The following is a 16594-nucleotide window of genomic DNA, read 5'->3' as shown; positions in this document are numbered from 1 at the left end:
TATCTGGGGGAAGAGTGTTCCAGGCAGGGGGAACAGCAATATGAGGTCCTAAAGTGGGGAGTGTGTCTGATTTGGTTGAGGAAGGGCAAGAAGCTCATGCAGCTGAGGATAGGAGGAACACAGATGAGTCACAATAAAACGTGATCAGAGGAGGAGAGGAAGAGAAATGAAATCAGAGGGATGGGAACTCCCAGATCCTGGAGGACACCTCAAGGGCAAGCAATTGAAGGGTTTTCAGCAAGAGATTAACAAGCTCTGACTCATGTTTTCACAGCTTATGCACTGTAGATAGACTAATGGGGGTAGGGAATGAAGAGCATGGGTGAAGCAGAAGTACCCCTTGGGAGGACTGCGGTAATCCAGGCAAGAGAAGCTGATGGTTTCTATCAGGCAGCAGCAGGGATTTCAAGTGGACAACTTCTGGAAATATTTCAAAGATAGACCCAGCAGATTTTGCTGATGGATTGAGTATAGGATGTGAAAGAAATAGAGCTACAGAATTGATTCTAAGTTTCTGCTCTAAGTAACTGGGAAAATGGAGTTACAGTGAGGTAAGAAAGCCCGTGGGTGAAGCTTATTGAAAAAAGGAAGATCAGGGGCTGAAGTTTGGAGGGTCAGGGCTGCCCATTGGACCTTTATATGGAGGACTTCCATATGACCTTCCTAAGTCTCTAGTAGTAGACTTATGAGTCTAGAATTCCAGGGAGATGTTTGGGCTGCAAATACGATAGTCATCATTGTATATGTGGTATTCAAAACCATAATACTAAATGAGGTTACCAGGAAGTGAATGTAGATCAAGAAGAGCCTCAAGATCTGTTTCCTGGGTGTACCCCTAGGCCACGTGTGTGCTTATTCTTAGAACATAAAAATAATCACCAAGGATATGTAACAAATTTTACAGTGGTGGTATCAGGCTCATTAGAGACTTTTATTTCATTTTATATATTTCAGTAATATTTGATTTTTTATGAATATTTTATGCTTGGAAAAAGAAAACATGTCACGCTTCAGAGTTTTGGAAGAAGTTAGCTAGATCAGAGGTCCAAAAATTTCTTCTTCAGAGCCAGTGATTATCCCTAACTATTTCTATTTTATAAAAGTCTGATGATAAGACTGTGTTATGCATAACTGATTTAATCTTAGAAATAATCACTCAGCTAAGAAAAAAATGTAATATGCATTGAGAAAATAGTGAATAATACTGTTTATTAAGCATGTAGAATGTTAGTGAGTCAAATATAAATATATATTAGATTTTGTATATGCAAAGTAAAATATTAATACCTTTAATCCAATTTATTAGACTTTAAGTTATTTGGAATTTCTTTTCAGACTAGGTAAATTTAAAACATTTATTAAGTCATATGCCTACTATTTCACTCCCCTTCCCCCAAGAAGATGATTATTCAGTTGAACGTACAACTGGATTTATAAAAGAAGAATGCTGTTAGGATGCATAGTATAGTTGAAGATGCTTGACTTCTAGGATTATTTTATTCATTATTGTAGCCAGTGGACATGTCTGCCTGTTGAGCATTTGAAATGTACCTAATTCAAATTGTGAGTTGCTGCAAGTATAAAATGCACACTGGATTTTGAAAAGTTAGTACAGATAAAAGGATGTTAAATATTTATAAATTTTTATATAGTCTACATGTTGATATTATAATGCTTTTGATATATTGAGTTTAATAAAAATATTAAAGTAGATTTCACTTCTTTGTTTTTACTCATTTAATGAGACTGCTGGAAAACTAAAAACTACATGTGAAACTTTAGTTTTTAGTAGTTTCACATTATGTTTCTGTTGGGTATTCCTGGACTGGAGCAAAGATTTTTGTATGGCCTGTAGGCTGAGAATGTTTTTTTACATTTTTAAATGGTTTAAAATGCCCGAAGAATAATATTTTATGATATGTGAAAATTATATAAAATCCAAGTTTCAATATCCAGTGATTCTTGTTAGTAAACTTGCATCATTGAAAATAGCGTTCAGTTAATATTAGTACATTTTGAATTTTGTCAACACAAAATTTATGGAAATCTGTTTTCTCTTTTGCTGTGTAGGTACTTAATTATATGCTTATTTTTGCTGTTTGGCCTACAGAGAGCTCACTATCTGGCCCTTTGCAGAAAACTTGCTGCCCCTGGGCTGGAGGATCAGGGTCGAGTACTGGCTATTCTCCACTTACTGCGTCAGGCTGTTCTCCACTTATTGTGTCCTCGTCAGCTCTCTGATATCACCTAGGTAGTTTTGTCATTTGTAACTGAGGATGGTAGCTCCAATTTCAAGAGTTACTAGGGTCAAATGAGAAATTATAATCTCAGGGCTTCATAAATGATACAGCTCTGTACTAAGGTAGCTCATTTTTTAAAGGGGCTCATCTTTTAAAGGGCTTTAACCTCAGTACCAAAACCAGGAAAGTAACTGGGAAATATAGATTCAGGTTTTCATTGTCCCAACCAAGCAGAGATAATACACACATGCCTTTAATGAGATGTGCTAAATGTGTATATGGCACCATTACTAATAGCCCTTTCCTGTGCTCTTTTTTTGAAGTTGAACGAAGAAGAAGATTTAACATAAATGACCGCATTAAGGAACTAGGTACTTTGATTCCCAAGTCAAATGATCCGTGAGTACAATTGCATCATATATTTTTTCGTACCTTAATGTTTTTTCATATGTTGTAAAAAGTGTGCAGATAAAACTAAAGAAGTATCCCTTCTTCCTTTGGTTTCATTTATGCATACCACTTGCTCCTTTCTTTTGGTTGGTTCATCAAACTAAAATCTCAAGAGAAGTGAACTGAGTTGTTCAAAAAGATTATTGGACGTGAGCTGTTCAGCTTTGGAGGTGGGAAGGTGGCTTCCTGAAATCTGAGATTCTTTGACAAACACTGAACTACTAAAAAAATTATCAGTTCATACTGGACAGAGACTTCAGTAGGTGATAAAGCAAGATTTGTTGGCTATTTATTTGCTTTTAAACTCATATAATATAGGCACTGAGAGCTGATATTGGAGATTTCCAGTTTAACAATCTTCAGTAGATAAAAAGTCAGGTTTTTTTCCCCCAAATTTTATGCCCTTTGTTTGTTTTACCAATCAAGGGGAAAAAAATAAATTTTTAATCCTCTTATAAGCACTGGTCAGCTAATTTGGATTTCAGCTTCCAGTCTCTAATGCACTCTTTCAGAGATTACGGTTGTAAAGATAATTTTCCTACCAGCAATGTCAGCAAATAGGACAACAAATACACAATTTTTATCCATTAGAAATTGGCCCATTTGAAGTAAAGGGCTCGAAGATGTATACATTTTAATGGCTCCCACAGGCATTCTATGAAATTAGCCTCTGAATATGACCTTTTAGCTACCTAATAAAATGTAAAGATGAAATCAAGCATTATTCATGCAAGGCTTATTAAATTTGCTATTCACATTATTGTCAGAGAATTTGTGACAAAACCATTGCCCATTCTAAGGTGGTTTTGATGAATGTTCAAGCCAAGTCTCCATCATCAACATTTCACTTTCCCAGGTTTCAAGGAAAGCCGTTTTGAAACTCAAAACATTCAAATTCTCAGTTCTGCAGCACAAATGCATCCTACGAAGGGGCTGTGACCTTCATTTCCTATAGTCAGTCTTGCATGATAGTTGAAATTGAATTCCCATTTTCCTGTTCTTTATCAGCTTTCACTTTTTAGCATATTCTTTTAAACTGCAGCACATGGATCTCTTTAGCAACATATTATGAAATTATGGGGCTGCAGTGAAAGCCTCTATTTGCATATCTTCTTTATTGTATTAGAATACTTATGTGTTTATAATCTGAACTGATAACAATCTTTAATTGTAGGCATTGTTTTAAGATACAGCGGACCGCATCTGTTCTGTCCTAAGCCAGGTTTCTGTCACAGACCTTGGGGCTGCTATAGAGACATAGTCAAGCTGATCACAGTCTCAGCCCCACACCCTCTCCTACCCTAGACTAGGTCTGCCTTTAGTGACTTATGTTTGGAGATCTGTTTACACTTCTGTGTGAGAAAAAAAAAAAAAAGGATTGCTCTCATTGCAAAAAAAAAAAAAAAAAATTGAAAACCCCAAAGCATAATTAATTAATTGGGTCTCACAAGGAGGTGAAACCCAAGGTAAGTGATTTTAATTCTGTGCTTAGTTGCTCAGTCGTTCCAACTCTTTGTGACACCATGGACTGTAGCCTGCCAGGCTCCTCTGTCCATAGGGATTCTCCAGGCAAGAATACTGGATTAGGTTGCCATGCCCTCCTCCAGGGGATCTTCCTAACCCAGGGATCATACCCAGGTTTCCCATATTGCAGGTGGATTATTTACCATCAGAGCCACCAGGGAAGCCCAAGTGATTAGAATCATCACCTCTTAAAACCAGAGTATCTGCTTTCATGTTTAATTACGGGTTTCTCACCTTATTGGCCTAGTGAAGGCATCTTTCATTATAATTTTATTTCTCTCTGGCTGTTGAGGCAGGTCTGTTGTTTTCCTTTTAGCCCTGAACAGGTTGGCTTTGTGCTCACTCTTAGCATCTCAGGACACCTCCCTGGGTTGCCATTTTTGGTGCCCAGATCCCAGGGATCAGCCTCAGGGAGTTCTCCAGGGGCTGTAAACTCAGCATCTCATGGGAGAGCTTCTGTTTTGTTCTCCATCTAAGCCATGTGAGGATCAATTACTTGGTGGCTTGTTGTAATGTTCCTCCATTCACACATCCCAGCTGATACTTCCGATATTTTATCAGCTATAGATTATGGGATGTCCCTCATAGCTCAGTTGGTAAAGAATCTGCCTGCAATGCAGGATACCTGGGTTCAGTTGCTGGGTCGGGAAGATCCTCTGGAGAAGGAAATGGCAACCCACTCCAGTATTCTCACCTGGAGAATCACATGGACAAAGAGCCTGGCAGGCTACAGTCCATGGGATTGCAAGAGTCGGACATGACTTAGCAACTAAACCACCACCGTTCACATGTCCCAGCTGATACTTCCAGTCTGCTTTTAGCAGCTGTAGATTATGGCATAGGAGGTTTTCCATACATAAAATTGTTTTTGGCTTTACCATGGTCATTATTATCATGGATATTTTCTATAAAAGAGCTCAGGTTAATTTAAAGCACTATAGAAATATTACTATGTAGTTATAATTTTAGTCTTAATGATTTTTCTGGGGTGCTCTAAGTTTTTCAACTCGCTTTTACCTACATCTTCCCTGGTAGCTCAGTTGGTAAGAATCTGCCTACAATGCAGGAGACAGGTTCTATCCCTGGGTCGGGAAGATCCCCTGGAAAAGGAAATGGCAACCTACTCCAGTATTCTTGCCTAGAAAATTCCAATGACAGAGGAGCCTGGCAGGCTACAGTCCAAGGGGTCACAAAAGTCAGACATGACTTAGCTACTAAACCACCCACCTTATCTACACCTTAATGGCATTTTTAATGTTCTTATATAGGAATGCATTAGAACAATAGTGTTTAAAAACCCAAAGGCACCAAGCTCAGGCTGCCTGCGTTTGAATTAGAAAATCTGTTAGATGTGTGACTTGGGGAGGAAATTCTCCCCAAGTATTTCATTTTTCTTACCTGTTAAAAAAAAGGAGGGGAGCAGGGAGCAGACTATTTCTATCTAGTCTAGTTGATTTGAGGACTCAGTCTCTTGAGAGGAAGGTGGTTTAGGGGATGGAGTCTGGCTCCAGATTCTCCAGGCTTCCTGGCTCGACCATTTCCTAGCTGTATACTTAGAGCAAATTATTTAACCTGTCTATGCCTCTGTTTTTCAATCTATAAAATGGGGATAATATTAGTGTCTACCAGTTGAGGTTGTTATGATTAAACCACTTTAAAAAGTACCTGTCAGGCAGCAAATGCTATTTAAAGGTAGCTGTGGTAATTATGATGTTGAATCCTAGCACAGCGCCTGCTCCATTGTTGAAACTGTATTCTAGACTTTTCTCAGCATACTCATATAAAGTGTCTACTTTGATTCCAGCAACATACCTATGGGGCTGCTCACAGAAGCATAGCATCACCATTTTATTGATGAGGACATGGAGACTGAGAGAATTTATAACCGGCCTATGAATATTCGTGATAAAACCCAAGGATGCCACTTTTATGATGCATACAATTAAGTAGTGGGATCTCACAGAATTTTTTTTAACTGTATATTACTCTGTTTTAATTTTATAATCCTAGAAAGCTATAACTATTGAATATAGTGTTTAAGAATATTGACTTTGTCATCAACAGACCTAAATTTAAGTCCCGACTCTGCCTTCATGTAGTTCTGGAATGAAAGGCTATTTGAATCATCTCTGATTCAGCACATGCCCAGTGGCCCTCCTTTGCCAGGCGCCTGTCTGGTTGAAGTACGATGAAGTAGAAGATTTGAGTAGACTGTGTCTACCACATGACTAGCGCTCAGTCAATGACAGTGACTCTCAATGTCTAATTGTTATTTCATCTTGAGAAACTGAATGCTCTGAAAATTGAATTTTCATGGAGCATCCAACACTAAAACTCTCTTGTTTCCTTCCATTTTCATTCCAGAGACATGCGCTGGAACAAGGGAACCATTTTAAAAGCATCCGTGGACTATATCCGAAAGTTGCAACGGGAACAGCAACGTGCGAAAGAGCTTGAAAACAGACAGAAGAAGCTGGAGCACGCCAACCGGCACTTGTTACTCAGAATACAGGTACCCGGCGTGCACAGGGTGGAGGTGACTGGAGATGGAGAAAATGGGGTGTAATGAGCCATAAGGGGCCTGACTTACGTGAGACCGTCTGTACTCATTATTTGTGGATTCTATTTTGTGTTTTTACTTCCGTGCAAAAAAGTTATTTGAAACCCCCAAATCGCCTCTTGTGGTATTTACATGCTCATTCACAGATGTGCAGAGTGGCAAATGTGACTTAGCTGGTGTGTTTATTCCGAGTTATGGTTGAACAATGCTCTGTCTTCTTCTTTCAGCTCATACTATAAACAGGTGTCCTTTTTGCTGTGTTTTCAGTGTCATGTTGTTCACATTTTGTGGGGTTTTGGGGTGATTCGCTATTTAAAGTGGCCTGTGAGCATGGCCCTGAAGTGCTTTCTCATCTTTCTGAGCACAGCAAGGCTGTGATGTGCTTTATGGAGATATGTTTCATTCAGGCACGAGTTGTAGTCTTCTTGGCCTTGAGTTTAATATTAATGAGTCAATGATGTGTTGTAAACAAGTTGTCTTTAAACAGAGACACATAAAACAAAGTTACATGTTGATTAGTTGGTGAAATGTTGTGCCCAGATGCTTTATCGTAGTTTTAAGTTGCGTCTGACTCTTTTGGCTAAGTTATGGACTGTAGCCTGTCCGGCTCCTCTGTCCATGGGATTTCCCAGGCAACAATACTAGAGTAGGTTGCCATTTCCTATGCCAGCGGATCTTCCAGATCCAGGAATCAAACCTTGGCAGGCAGATTCTCTACCACTGAACCACTGGGGGAGCTCATGTTCAGATGCTTGCAGGAAAGTAATCCTCTGTTTTCACCATGAGCAATGGTTCAGCATTCACTAATTCAGTGTTCATAGCAACTCTGTAGCATATAACAGTCTTTGACCAATCATGCTTATGTGATAAAAAACATCACAGACTGAAAGGTTTACACATGAAACATTTATTTTTCACAGTTCTAGAGGCTGGGAAATCTGATGCTGGCCGTTTCATTGTGGGACTGAGTTCCTGCTTCTTAGTTCATAGATCGCTGCCTTCTTGGTATAACTTCACACTACAAAAGGGTTGCGGGATCTCTCTGGGGTCTCTTTTATAAGGGCCTCATCCCATTCATGAAGGGCCCCTGCTTGTGACCTAATCATCTCCCAGAACCCTATCTCCAAATACCATCCTATTGGGAATTGTTTCACCATATGAATTTGCTGGGGGAGGCACAGATTTGACTCCATAGCTATACCTACTGCAAATCATGACAACTCATAGTAGTTGTTAAGTACAAAGGTGTCTTAGTACTGAAGGGGGCACAGTCCATGGTCAAAGCTCATGTTTATAGGGGACCTGGGGACACCTTGAAAATCTTATCATCAGGATATAAATTTTGGAAATTGTTCCAGATAATGAAGTTTTCCATATGTATCTTTAACTTGCTCTTAAAGGGAGAAAAGTGATTTTAATAATACATGGACTTCTTACGTCATTCCATTGAGGGAGCATACATACCAATGTAAGCATGAGATGAGGGACCCCTTGCATATCATCTCCTGGTAGTTCTTTGTCGCTTGGCTTTTCATACTAAATATAAAGATGCAACTTCCTTTCAAACTGTCTTGGAGAAAGAAAAACTGACTTTTTGCCTGTGATTAAAGGAGTTGGCAAGAGTCATTTTACTTTACTTGCTTACTTTGAACACAACCAACGAATAAGGATTAATGACAGTTTATCTTCTTCTTGGGTAGATGGACCTACTTGTATCCAGTTTTGCCATATACCAATGGTTCCTTTTTTTTTTTTTTTTTTCATGTTTCCAGTGCAAATAATTGTGGAATAGCAATGCAGAGTATGGCAATTGAAAGGCTATCTAGTGGTGTTTATACCCCAACATTACATTTACTTAACAGAGCGGATTACTTATGATCTCTGATCTTGTTAATGCCCCACAACACTGTCAACATTTCTAGATGTCACATCTCGTTTCACTGCAGTGATCTTCAGTCCCCGATCAGAGAGGCAGAAGATGGTTTTCTTCTCGGGAGAGCATTTTAGAATCTTGGTAGTGAAACAGAGGTTATGTGTCATTTGGAAATCCCCCTTACCCTCTTTCCTTTTTTGGCTTTTGCTGCTTGCTTTATGTTCCCTCTCTTCAGTAATTAGCCGCAGGTCTTTAGTCTCTTACACTTTGTATATATACCCATTTTTAAAAGCAACTCATACTAATGTGTTATTTCTTTATATAAGTATTCAGTTCAGTTCAGTTGCTCAGTTGTGTCCGACTCTTTGTGATCCCATGGACTGCAGCACGCCAGGCCTCCCTGTCCATCACCAATTCCTGGAGTTTACTCAAACTCATGTCCACTGAGTCGGTGATGCCATCCAACCATCTCATTCTCTGTCATCCCCTTCTCCTTCGCCTTTAATGTTTCCCAGCATCAGGGTCTTTTCCAATGAGTCAGTTCTTTGCATTAGGTGGCCGAAGTATTGGAGTTTCAGCTTCAGCATCAGTCCTTCCAATGAATATTCAGGACTGATTTCCTTTGGGATTGACTGGTTGGATCTCCTTGCAGTCCAAGGGACTCTCAAGAGTCTTCTCCAGCACCACAGTTAAAAAGCATCAATTCTTTGGTGCTCAGCTTTCTTTATAGTCCAACTCTCCCATCCATACATGACTACTGGAAGAACCATAGCTTTGACTAGATGGACTGTTGTTGGCAAAGTAATGTCTCTGCTTTTTAATATGCTGTCTAAGTTGGTCATTACTTTTCTTCCAAGGTCATTACTTTTCTTACTTTTTGTCTTTTAATTTCATGGCTGCAGTCACCATCTGCATCTCAATACAAATATTAACATATAATGACTGTTCTGAAAGAGAGGCTAGGTTTAATACATCAGTGATACTATTGTAAACAAGATGTCTTTAAACAGAAACACATATGAAATAAAGTTACATGTTGATTGGTTGGTGAAAGGTTGTGCCCAGATGCTTTATTATGGTTGTTTAGTCGCTTAGGTTCCAAATATATCCATTCATGTCAAATACAAATACTGTGAAAAATATGAATTGGAAATTGCATGGTGACCATGTCTTGGGTTTCTTCCAGTGCCAGGGAAGCAGCCTTTAGAACTTTTGTGTATCATGGAAAGCAGTATTAATTAGGAAAGCTCTGTCATGCAGTGAACCTGAATTTTCTAGATGAGACTTGTCACACTATTTAACAATCTAAGTAAAAGTTTAATTGGCTGGTAAACATTTTTAATTAAACAACAAAAGATTAGAATAAGACGTGTGCCTCTATTCATTCAACTTTTTTGTTTTTTAAGACATACTACAAGTGCGGGGGCACTGCTTTTATCATGTGGGTGTAGATTTACAGCAGTGCATGTGATCAGCTTGAGCCTAAGGGATTCCTTTCATTTTCACCCTAAGTGATGCATGCAGAAATGTTCACAGAAGAAAGACCATGAAGCCTTAATATCACTGGGACTGGAATTTTATTATTAAACAGCCCATGGTTTTAAAATGATGCCCAGGGACACTTGTGTGTCTGAAAATCACATGAAGGAATATGCAGATACTGTTGTGACATCTCAGACTCCTGTCTCTCACTTGTACTGAATCTAGAGGATGCCCTTGCAGATCAGACAGCCTTTCATACAGGCTGAACATGATTGAGAGGTTTGACCTGTTGTGTCCTTTGCCTTCTCTCCTGATGCAAGGTGACTTGCTTCAGATACATAGTCTATTATTTTTGTGGTATCATAAAACATAGGAAGATAGCATTGGCACATAGGAGCAAATGTTCTTTGGGGTCAGTTGTCGTCTATATGGTTCATTTTACGGAGGATCTAAGGATACTCTTGTATCTTGGGCTTCCCTTGTGGCTCAGCTGGTAAAGAATCTGCCTGCCATGTGGGAGACCTGGATTTGATTCCTGGGTTGGGAAGATCCCCTGGAGAAGGGAAACGCTACTCACTCCAGTATTGTGGCCCGGAGAATCCCATGGACTGTATAGTCCACGGGGTCGCTAAGAGTTGGACACGACTGAGGGAATTTCACTTAAGGATACTCAGGAAGGGAGACAGGAAGGAGCTTGTTTGAAAGGCTTTCCCTAGTTGTGTCTCTGTGTCCTTGCAGCGCCTCATGCAAATTAGATGAGCACCCACCCTAAGGATCTCATTTTAACTTAATCACCTCTTTAAAGACACTATGTATGACTTGAGGGTGATTGTTTTTCAGTCGCTAAGTCATGTCCGACTCTTTTTCGACCTCATGGACTGTGACCCCCTGAGCCCACCAGACTCGTCTGTCCATTGGATTTTCCAGGCAGGAATACTGCATTGGGTTGCCATTTTCTTCTACAGTCATTTTGGGGAGGGGACACAATTCAGTCTATAGTAGGAAGGATGTGAAAAAGTTGTAGGAAGAGATTGTTCCTCTTACACATAAGAACTTTCTTGTGGAATTAAAATAAAATAACTCCCTTTGCCTTGATGAGATGGGTTAAATGATGTGACTTTAGTTACCTATATGGAACTGTCATAACTTCTGCTATTATTATCCAAATATTATTCTATTTATTCCCAGTGCCCTTACTATCACAAGTAACTTTTTCATTGCACCTTAAGCCAAAGAAATACCTACCATTTCCTTGTTAGGTTTTAACAATTTAGTAACCATTTGAGAAGATAAAATGTATAAATTGAAAGAAAAATCATATTTTCATTTTATTTTTAAATAACCATGTTACTACCAGTGAGATGTGTGTGCCTGTTGGGGCAGGCTTCTCCAGCCTTGGAGTCATTTTGGACACTGTTACCCTCTTTCCCATTCCACATTTATTTTCATGCAGGACTTGGTTTTTTTGTTTGTTTTCCTTTTTAGTCACAGTAACCATCTGAGACCTGGCTCTGTGTTGATATGATATGATGGAAACACTGTTCAGTTCAGTTCAGTCGCTCAGTCGTGTCCGACTCTTTGCAACCGCATGAATCGCAGCACGCCAGGCCTCCCTGTCCATCACCAACTCCCGGAGTTCACTCAGACTCACGTGCATCTAGTCAGTGATGCCATCCAGCCATCTCATCCTCTGTCGTCCCCTTCTCCTCCTGCCCCCAATCCCTCCCAGCATCAGTCTTTTCCAATGAGTCAACTCTTCACATGAGGTGGCCGAAGTACTGGAGCTTCAGCTTTAGCATCATTCCTTCCAAAGAAATCCCAGGGCTGATCTCCTTCAGAATGGACTGGTTGGATCTTCTTGCAGTCCAAGGGACTCTCAAGAATCTTCTCCAACACCAGAGTTCAAAAGCATCAATTCTTCGGCGCTCAGCCTTCTTCATAGTCCAACTCTCACATCCATACATGACCACAGGACAAACCATAGCCTTGACTAGACGGACCTTTGTTGGCAAAGTAATGTCTCTGCTTATATACCTCCTACTCCTGCATATATATAGCTTCCCCTGATATTAATACCCCCCACCAGAGTGAGACATTCTAACAGTGGATGAATCTGCACTGACACAGCATTATCACTACTTGACCTAAGGATTGACTGTTAGCGATACACATCCTTTGAGTTTGGACAAGTGCATAGTGACAGATAACCATCATTATAATATATTATAATATCATGTTCAATATTCACTGTCCTAAAATCCCCTGTGCACCACCTTGTTAAGTGTCTGATTTCTGTTTTCCTTTTAGGAACTTGAAATGCAGGCTCGAGCTCACGGACTTTCCCTTATCCCATCCACGGGTCTCTGCTCTCCAGATCTGGTGAGTCGGATCATCAAGCAGGAACCCGCTCTTGAGAACTGCAACCAAGACCTCCTCCAGCATCATGCAGACCTCACGTGTACAACAACCCTGGATCTCACAGACGGCACCATCACCTTCAACAACAGCCTCGGAGCTGGGACCGAGAGCAGCCAAGCCTACAGCGTCCCTGCAAAAATGGGGTCCAAACTGGAAGACATCCTCATGGACGATACCCTTTCTCCTGTTGGCATAACTGATCCACTTCTTTCCTCGGTGTCCCCCGGAGCATCCAAAACCAGCAGCCGAAGGAGCAGTATGAGCATGGAAGAAACCGAACACGCTTGCTAGCAAATTCTCCCTGCTCTGCTTTCTCACAAACTGCTTCCTTTCTTGATCAGCAGATTTAATAATTTACCTGAAAGGGGTTTTCTTGATCATTTTCTTTTAATATGAAAAAAAAATTTTTTTTCATGCTTTATCAATAGCCCAGGATATATTTTATTTTTAGAATTTTGTGAAACAGACTTGTATATTCTATTTTACAACTACAAATGCCTCCAAAGTATTGTACGGTAGTGTACAGTATCTGTGAACTGAATACACCCAGACTTTAGCTTTCAGAGCAAGAGGATTTTGGCGTCAGAAAAATTTCTGTCCGTTTTTATTCAGGGGAAACTTGGTTTGCTATCTGTATGCCTGCAACTTCCTTGGAAATGAAGTGTAAAGTTTAACTAAAAGAATGTAAAGCAACCAAACAAGAAAGAGAGTGAAAGGGAGAGAGAGAGAGAGAGAGACAGAGAGAGACAGAGAGGAGAGGGGTGGGGAAAAAAAGAAGAAAAAAGGAATCCATACTAACCTTTTTCCATTTTGTAAATGTATCGATTCATTGGTACTGCCCTAAAGATACAGTACCCTTTTAGCATCATTTAGTCTTTATACTGCAAATTCTTTAAAGAAAAACTGTATTCTGTAAAAGAAAAAAAAATGCAGCCATTTTCATGTGGATTGTCTGGTTAGAAAACAACCAATACCTTAGGTGCAACTGGATTGAAAGGAGATATAGGCCAAGGCTCTGAAACATGGAGTCTCATCTTGCTCTTCACTCTGTGCTCTGTTACAGTTTTCCTCATCAATGAATGTGATCCAATTTTTCATGAGATATATTTTATTTTGAAATGGACATTAATGTCCTCTCAAAGCAAAATATTGAGGAGCACTGAAAGTTGTTTTTTTTTTTTTTCCTCAATTTCACTTTTGATAAGAAAACCAAACTGGGCACATTTCTAATTGGCTTTACTATTTTTATTTTTAAATTATGTTTTACTGTTCATTTGATTTGTACAGATTCTTTATTATCATTGTTATTTTCATTATGTTTGTATTAATTTGTAAGAAAATACATCTTAAAATGGCAAGTTTTCAATATTTTTACAACTCACTAGTGGTTTTCTGCATTCTTTGTACACACGTGAAAGAAAACTTTTATGCAAGGTCTTGCATTTAAAGAGAGCTTTGTGAATATTTTGTATATTACAGTCTCACTCAGAACTGTTTTTCCACACATTTAAGGTGTAGTATAAATAGGCTAAAACTGGCTTTCAAAAGAGAAACAACTTACATATTTATTTTTAGTGATATAAAACTAGCAATATTCTTGGAGAATGATAACCATAGCGTTAATATGCCTGTTATGGTAATTTAAATTGGGGTTTATTTCAGCAAACCTGAATGTTTTTTTAAAGAGAGAAATACTGTATTGGCCAATTACTGTTACTTGATAACAATGTTTTAACAAACAGCAATGTTGTAAAGTTAGTTTCAGTGCACTATCTACTTGTATAGTCCTATGCAATAACAGTAGTGTTACATATATTCTATCAGGCCTAGATGTTTTCTACAGATGACATATGGTGTTAAGAGGCAGGCTGTTGAATGGAATTTCTCAGTAGCAGCCTACGATTGAATAGCAAGTGGCATAAAGCATATCCATTCAGAATGAAGTGCCTTAAATATAGCAGTAGTCTCTAGCACTGACTGAACTGTAATGTAGGAGAAAGTTTCAAGATGGTATCTATAATCAAGAGGGACGTGTAGCATGGTGCCTATGTAGACAATAGAAGAGCTTCCAGTTTTCCTTCAGATATTTTTAATATGGAATATATTTTAGTGACAGAGTGCCAACTTCTTTCATCAGGAAACCTTATTCAGGAGGGTTTTTTTGTTTTTGTTTTTTAAGAGAAACAGTTTAAATGTCAAATGTGAATTGGTGATGGGTATTGGAGGATTCAGGGGGAAGGAGTGATTGTCAGACATATGAATGGATGGCTTACATGAAAATAATCAACTGCATAGTTCCCATGCACGTTGGGCAATGAGAATCCTTGGAAACATTGATGATGCTATCAGTTTTATAGCTTTATGACTCAAGGGGGTAGGGAAAATTAGTTCCCATTCTTTCAACCCCTCTTAATTGTATAGCTCTTTTCCTAGAATAGTGATGCAAATCTGCATGAACAGCTAATTGTACCATAGTGTTCATTGATACAATCATAGCATTGTCTATTTTTTCTCTTCATATTTATATGGGGGGAGGGGAGCTGGGTGAAAAAGTCAAAGATTGCAATGGTATGATGCTAGTTTTCCTTAGCTGATCGTGAGAGTTCTTAAAAATAGAGTAAGGTTGACTCACCCATGGCCCAGGGAATTTGGCCAGGGTTAAGCCAACTTATAGAAAGCTTTGTTGAAAGAAAGCATGGCATGTTGCACCACTGCCCTGACACTCGCAGCTCCTGAGCTCACCATCGCCTGTTTCTCCATCCCCTTCTTAACAGACAGTTTCTGGGAGGGGACAGGTGAGCAAGCTCAGGAGAATGCTGCAACCTTGGGGGTGGTTTTATTTATTTCTTTTTTGCCAAATAGAGTGTGCATATGTTTTAGGGACTAGCTAAGCCAAGAGGTGGTGGTTTGGGTTCACTGTTTGTGACAAGGAGAATGGTCCACACCACTCCCCCCATCCCTGAGTGCACAATTGTGACTCGGGGTTGGGCCTCCGTATGGAGTAACCAAAATGCCAAACTTGTACACCTGCCTTTGAGTATGGCAATGGAAATACCAAACCTTCTGACTTTGCCAAAAAACCATACAACCAACCTGGTCATACATAGGATGACAGAGTTCTTTCTGGTTGTTTTAAAATATTAAAGCAATAAGAACAAATAAATACATAGGAAGTTAAAAGATATAAAATAAAGCACAAAGGAATGCACTTATTAATCTTTTTTAAAAATGCACTGGGGAAAGTTGATGTTGATAACAGTATATTAAAAAAAAACCCTATTTCTTGAAAAAATAAATGACAAATGACTGTCTCTTGCGGACGCTTGGTACTGTAATGTTCATACTAGTCACCTGCTGTTGGATGCAGCAATAATTTCTGTATGGTCCATAGCACTGTATATTATGGATCAATATTAATGTATCCAATGAAATAATTGAACTGTTATTCTTGATAGCCTCATTAAAGCATTTGGTTTTTCACATAGTGGTGGCCAGTTGTGTTTGGTTAATGTGAATTTTGAATATTGTTTGCCTTATCAAAAAAATAGTGCACAAGTTCTTCGGACTTAATGACTAACAAATTGCATGAAAAATTTTTAAATGCTGGTAAGTACCTTTTTAAAAAATTATTTTAAATACCACTCTAAGATACTACTTTTTGATTACTTTATGACTTGCACTCAGATGAACTGTAATTATCCAGTTTTTTTCCCCCATCCTGAATTTGGGGAGTTTTTAAAGTCCCAAATGCCAAGAGTTCATTTAGATACAGGAGCTTATTTTAAATGTTTCAGTGAAAGGTGGCTTTACAAAGAGAGAAATTGTCAGAGAAACTCTTGCATATTTACAAAAAAGGTATTGGGTTTTTAAAATACAAATTTGTGATAATGAAAGCTTAGTATACCCAGGTTGCCACCTCCTGGCTGGCTTTTTTTTTTTAAGTACTTAATAATCACTTGATAAATGTTGAATTTGAATTGGGAAGTGTCAGACAAAACATGTCTCTATTCCCTAGCTAGACCTTAAACTTCTGCCCTTTAAAAAAAA

General features: G+C 38.9%; 1 protein-coding gene across 8 annotated transcripts in view; it reads left to right on the top strand.

Moving 5' to 3' along the window:
• MITF (melanocyte inducing transcription factor) overlaps positions 1-16031 on the top strand; it is a 228783-nt gene extending 212752 nt beyond the window's left edge. For all 8 annotated transcript variants that reach the window (XM_019984614.2, XM_019984618.2, XM_019984613.2 and 5 more), the window contains 3 exons: positions 2564-2639; positions 6579-6726; positions 12437-16031. In XM_019984614.2, coding sequence (XP_019840173.1) covers positions 2564-2639; positions 6579-6726; positions 12437-12838 — 626 coding nt within the window. In that variant the 3' untranslated portion in view covers positions 12839-16031. The remainder of the gene's footprint in view (positions 1-2563; positions 2640-6578; positions 6727-12436) is intronic.
• Positions 16032-16594: the final 563 nt, after the last annotated feature.

Source organism: Bos indicus, chromosome 22 (assembly GCF_029378745.1).
Source record: "Bos indicus isolate NIAB-ARS_2022 breed Sahiwal x Tharparkar chromosome 22, NIAB-ARS_B.indTharparkar_mat_pri_1.0, whole genome shotgun sequence".
Lineage (NCBI taxonomy): Eukaryota > Metazoa > Chordata > Mammalia > Artiodactyla > Bovidae > Bos > Bos indicus.
The sequence above is the reverse complement of the archived record's forward strand: the minus strand, read 5'-3'. Positions and strand labels throughout refer to the sequence as shown.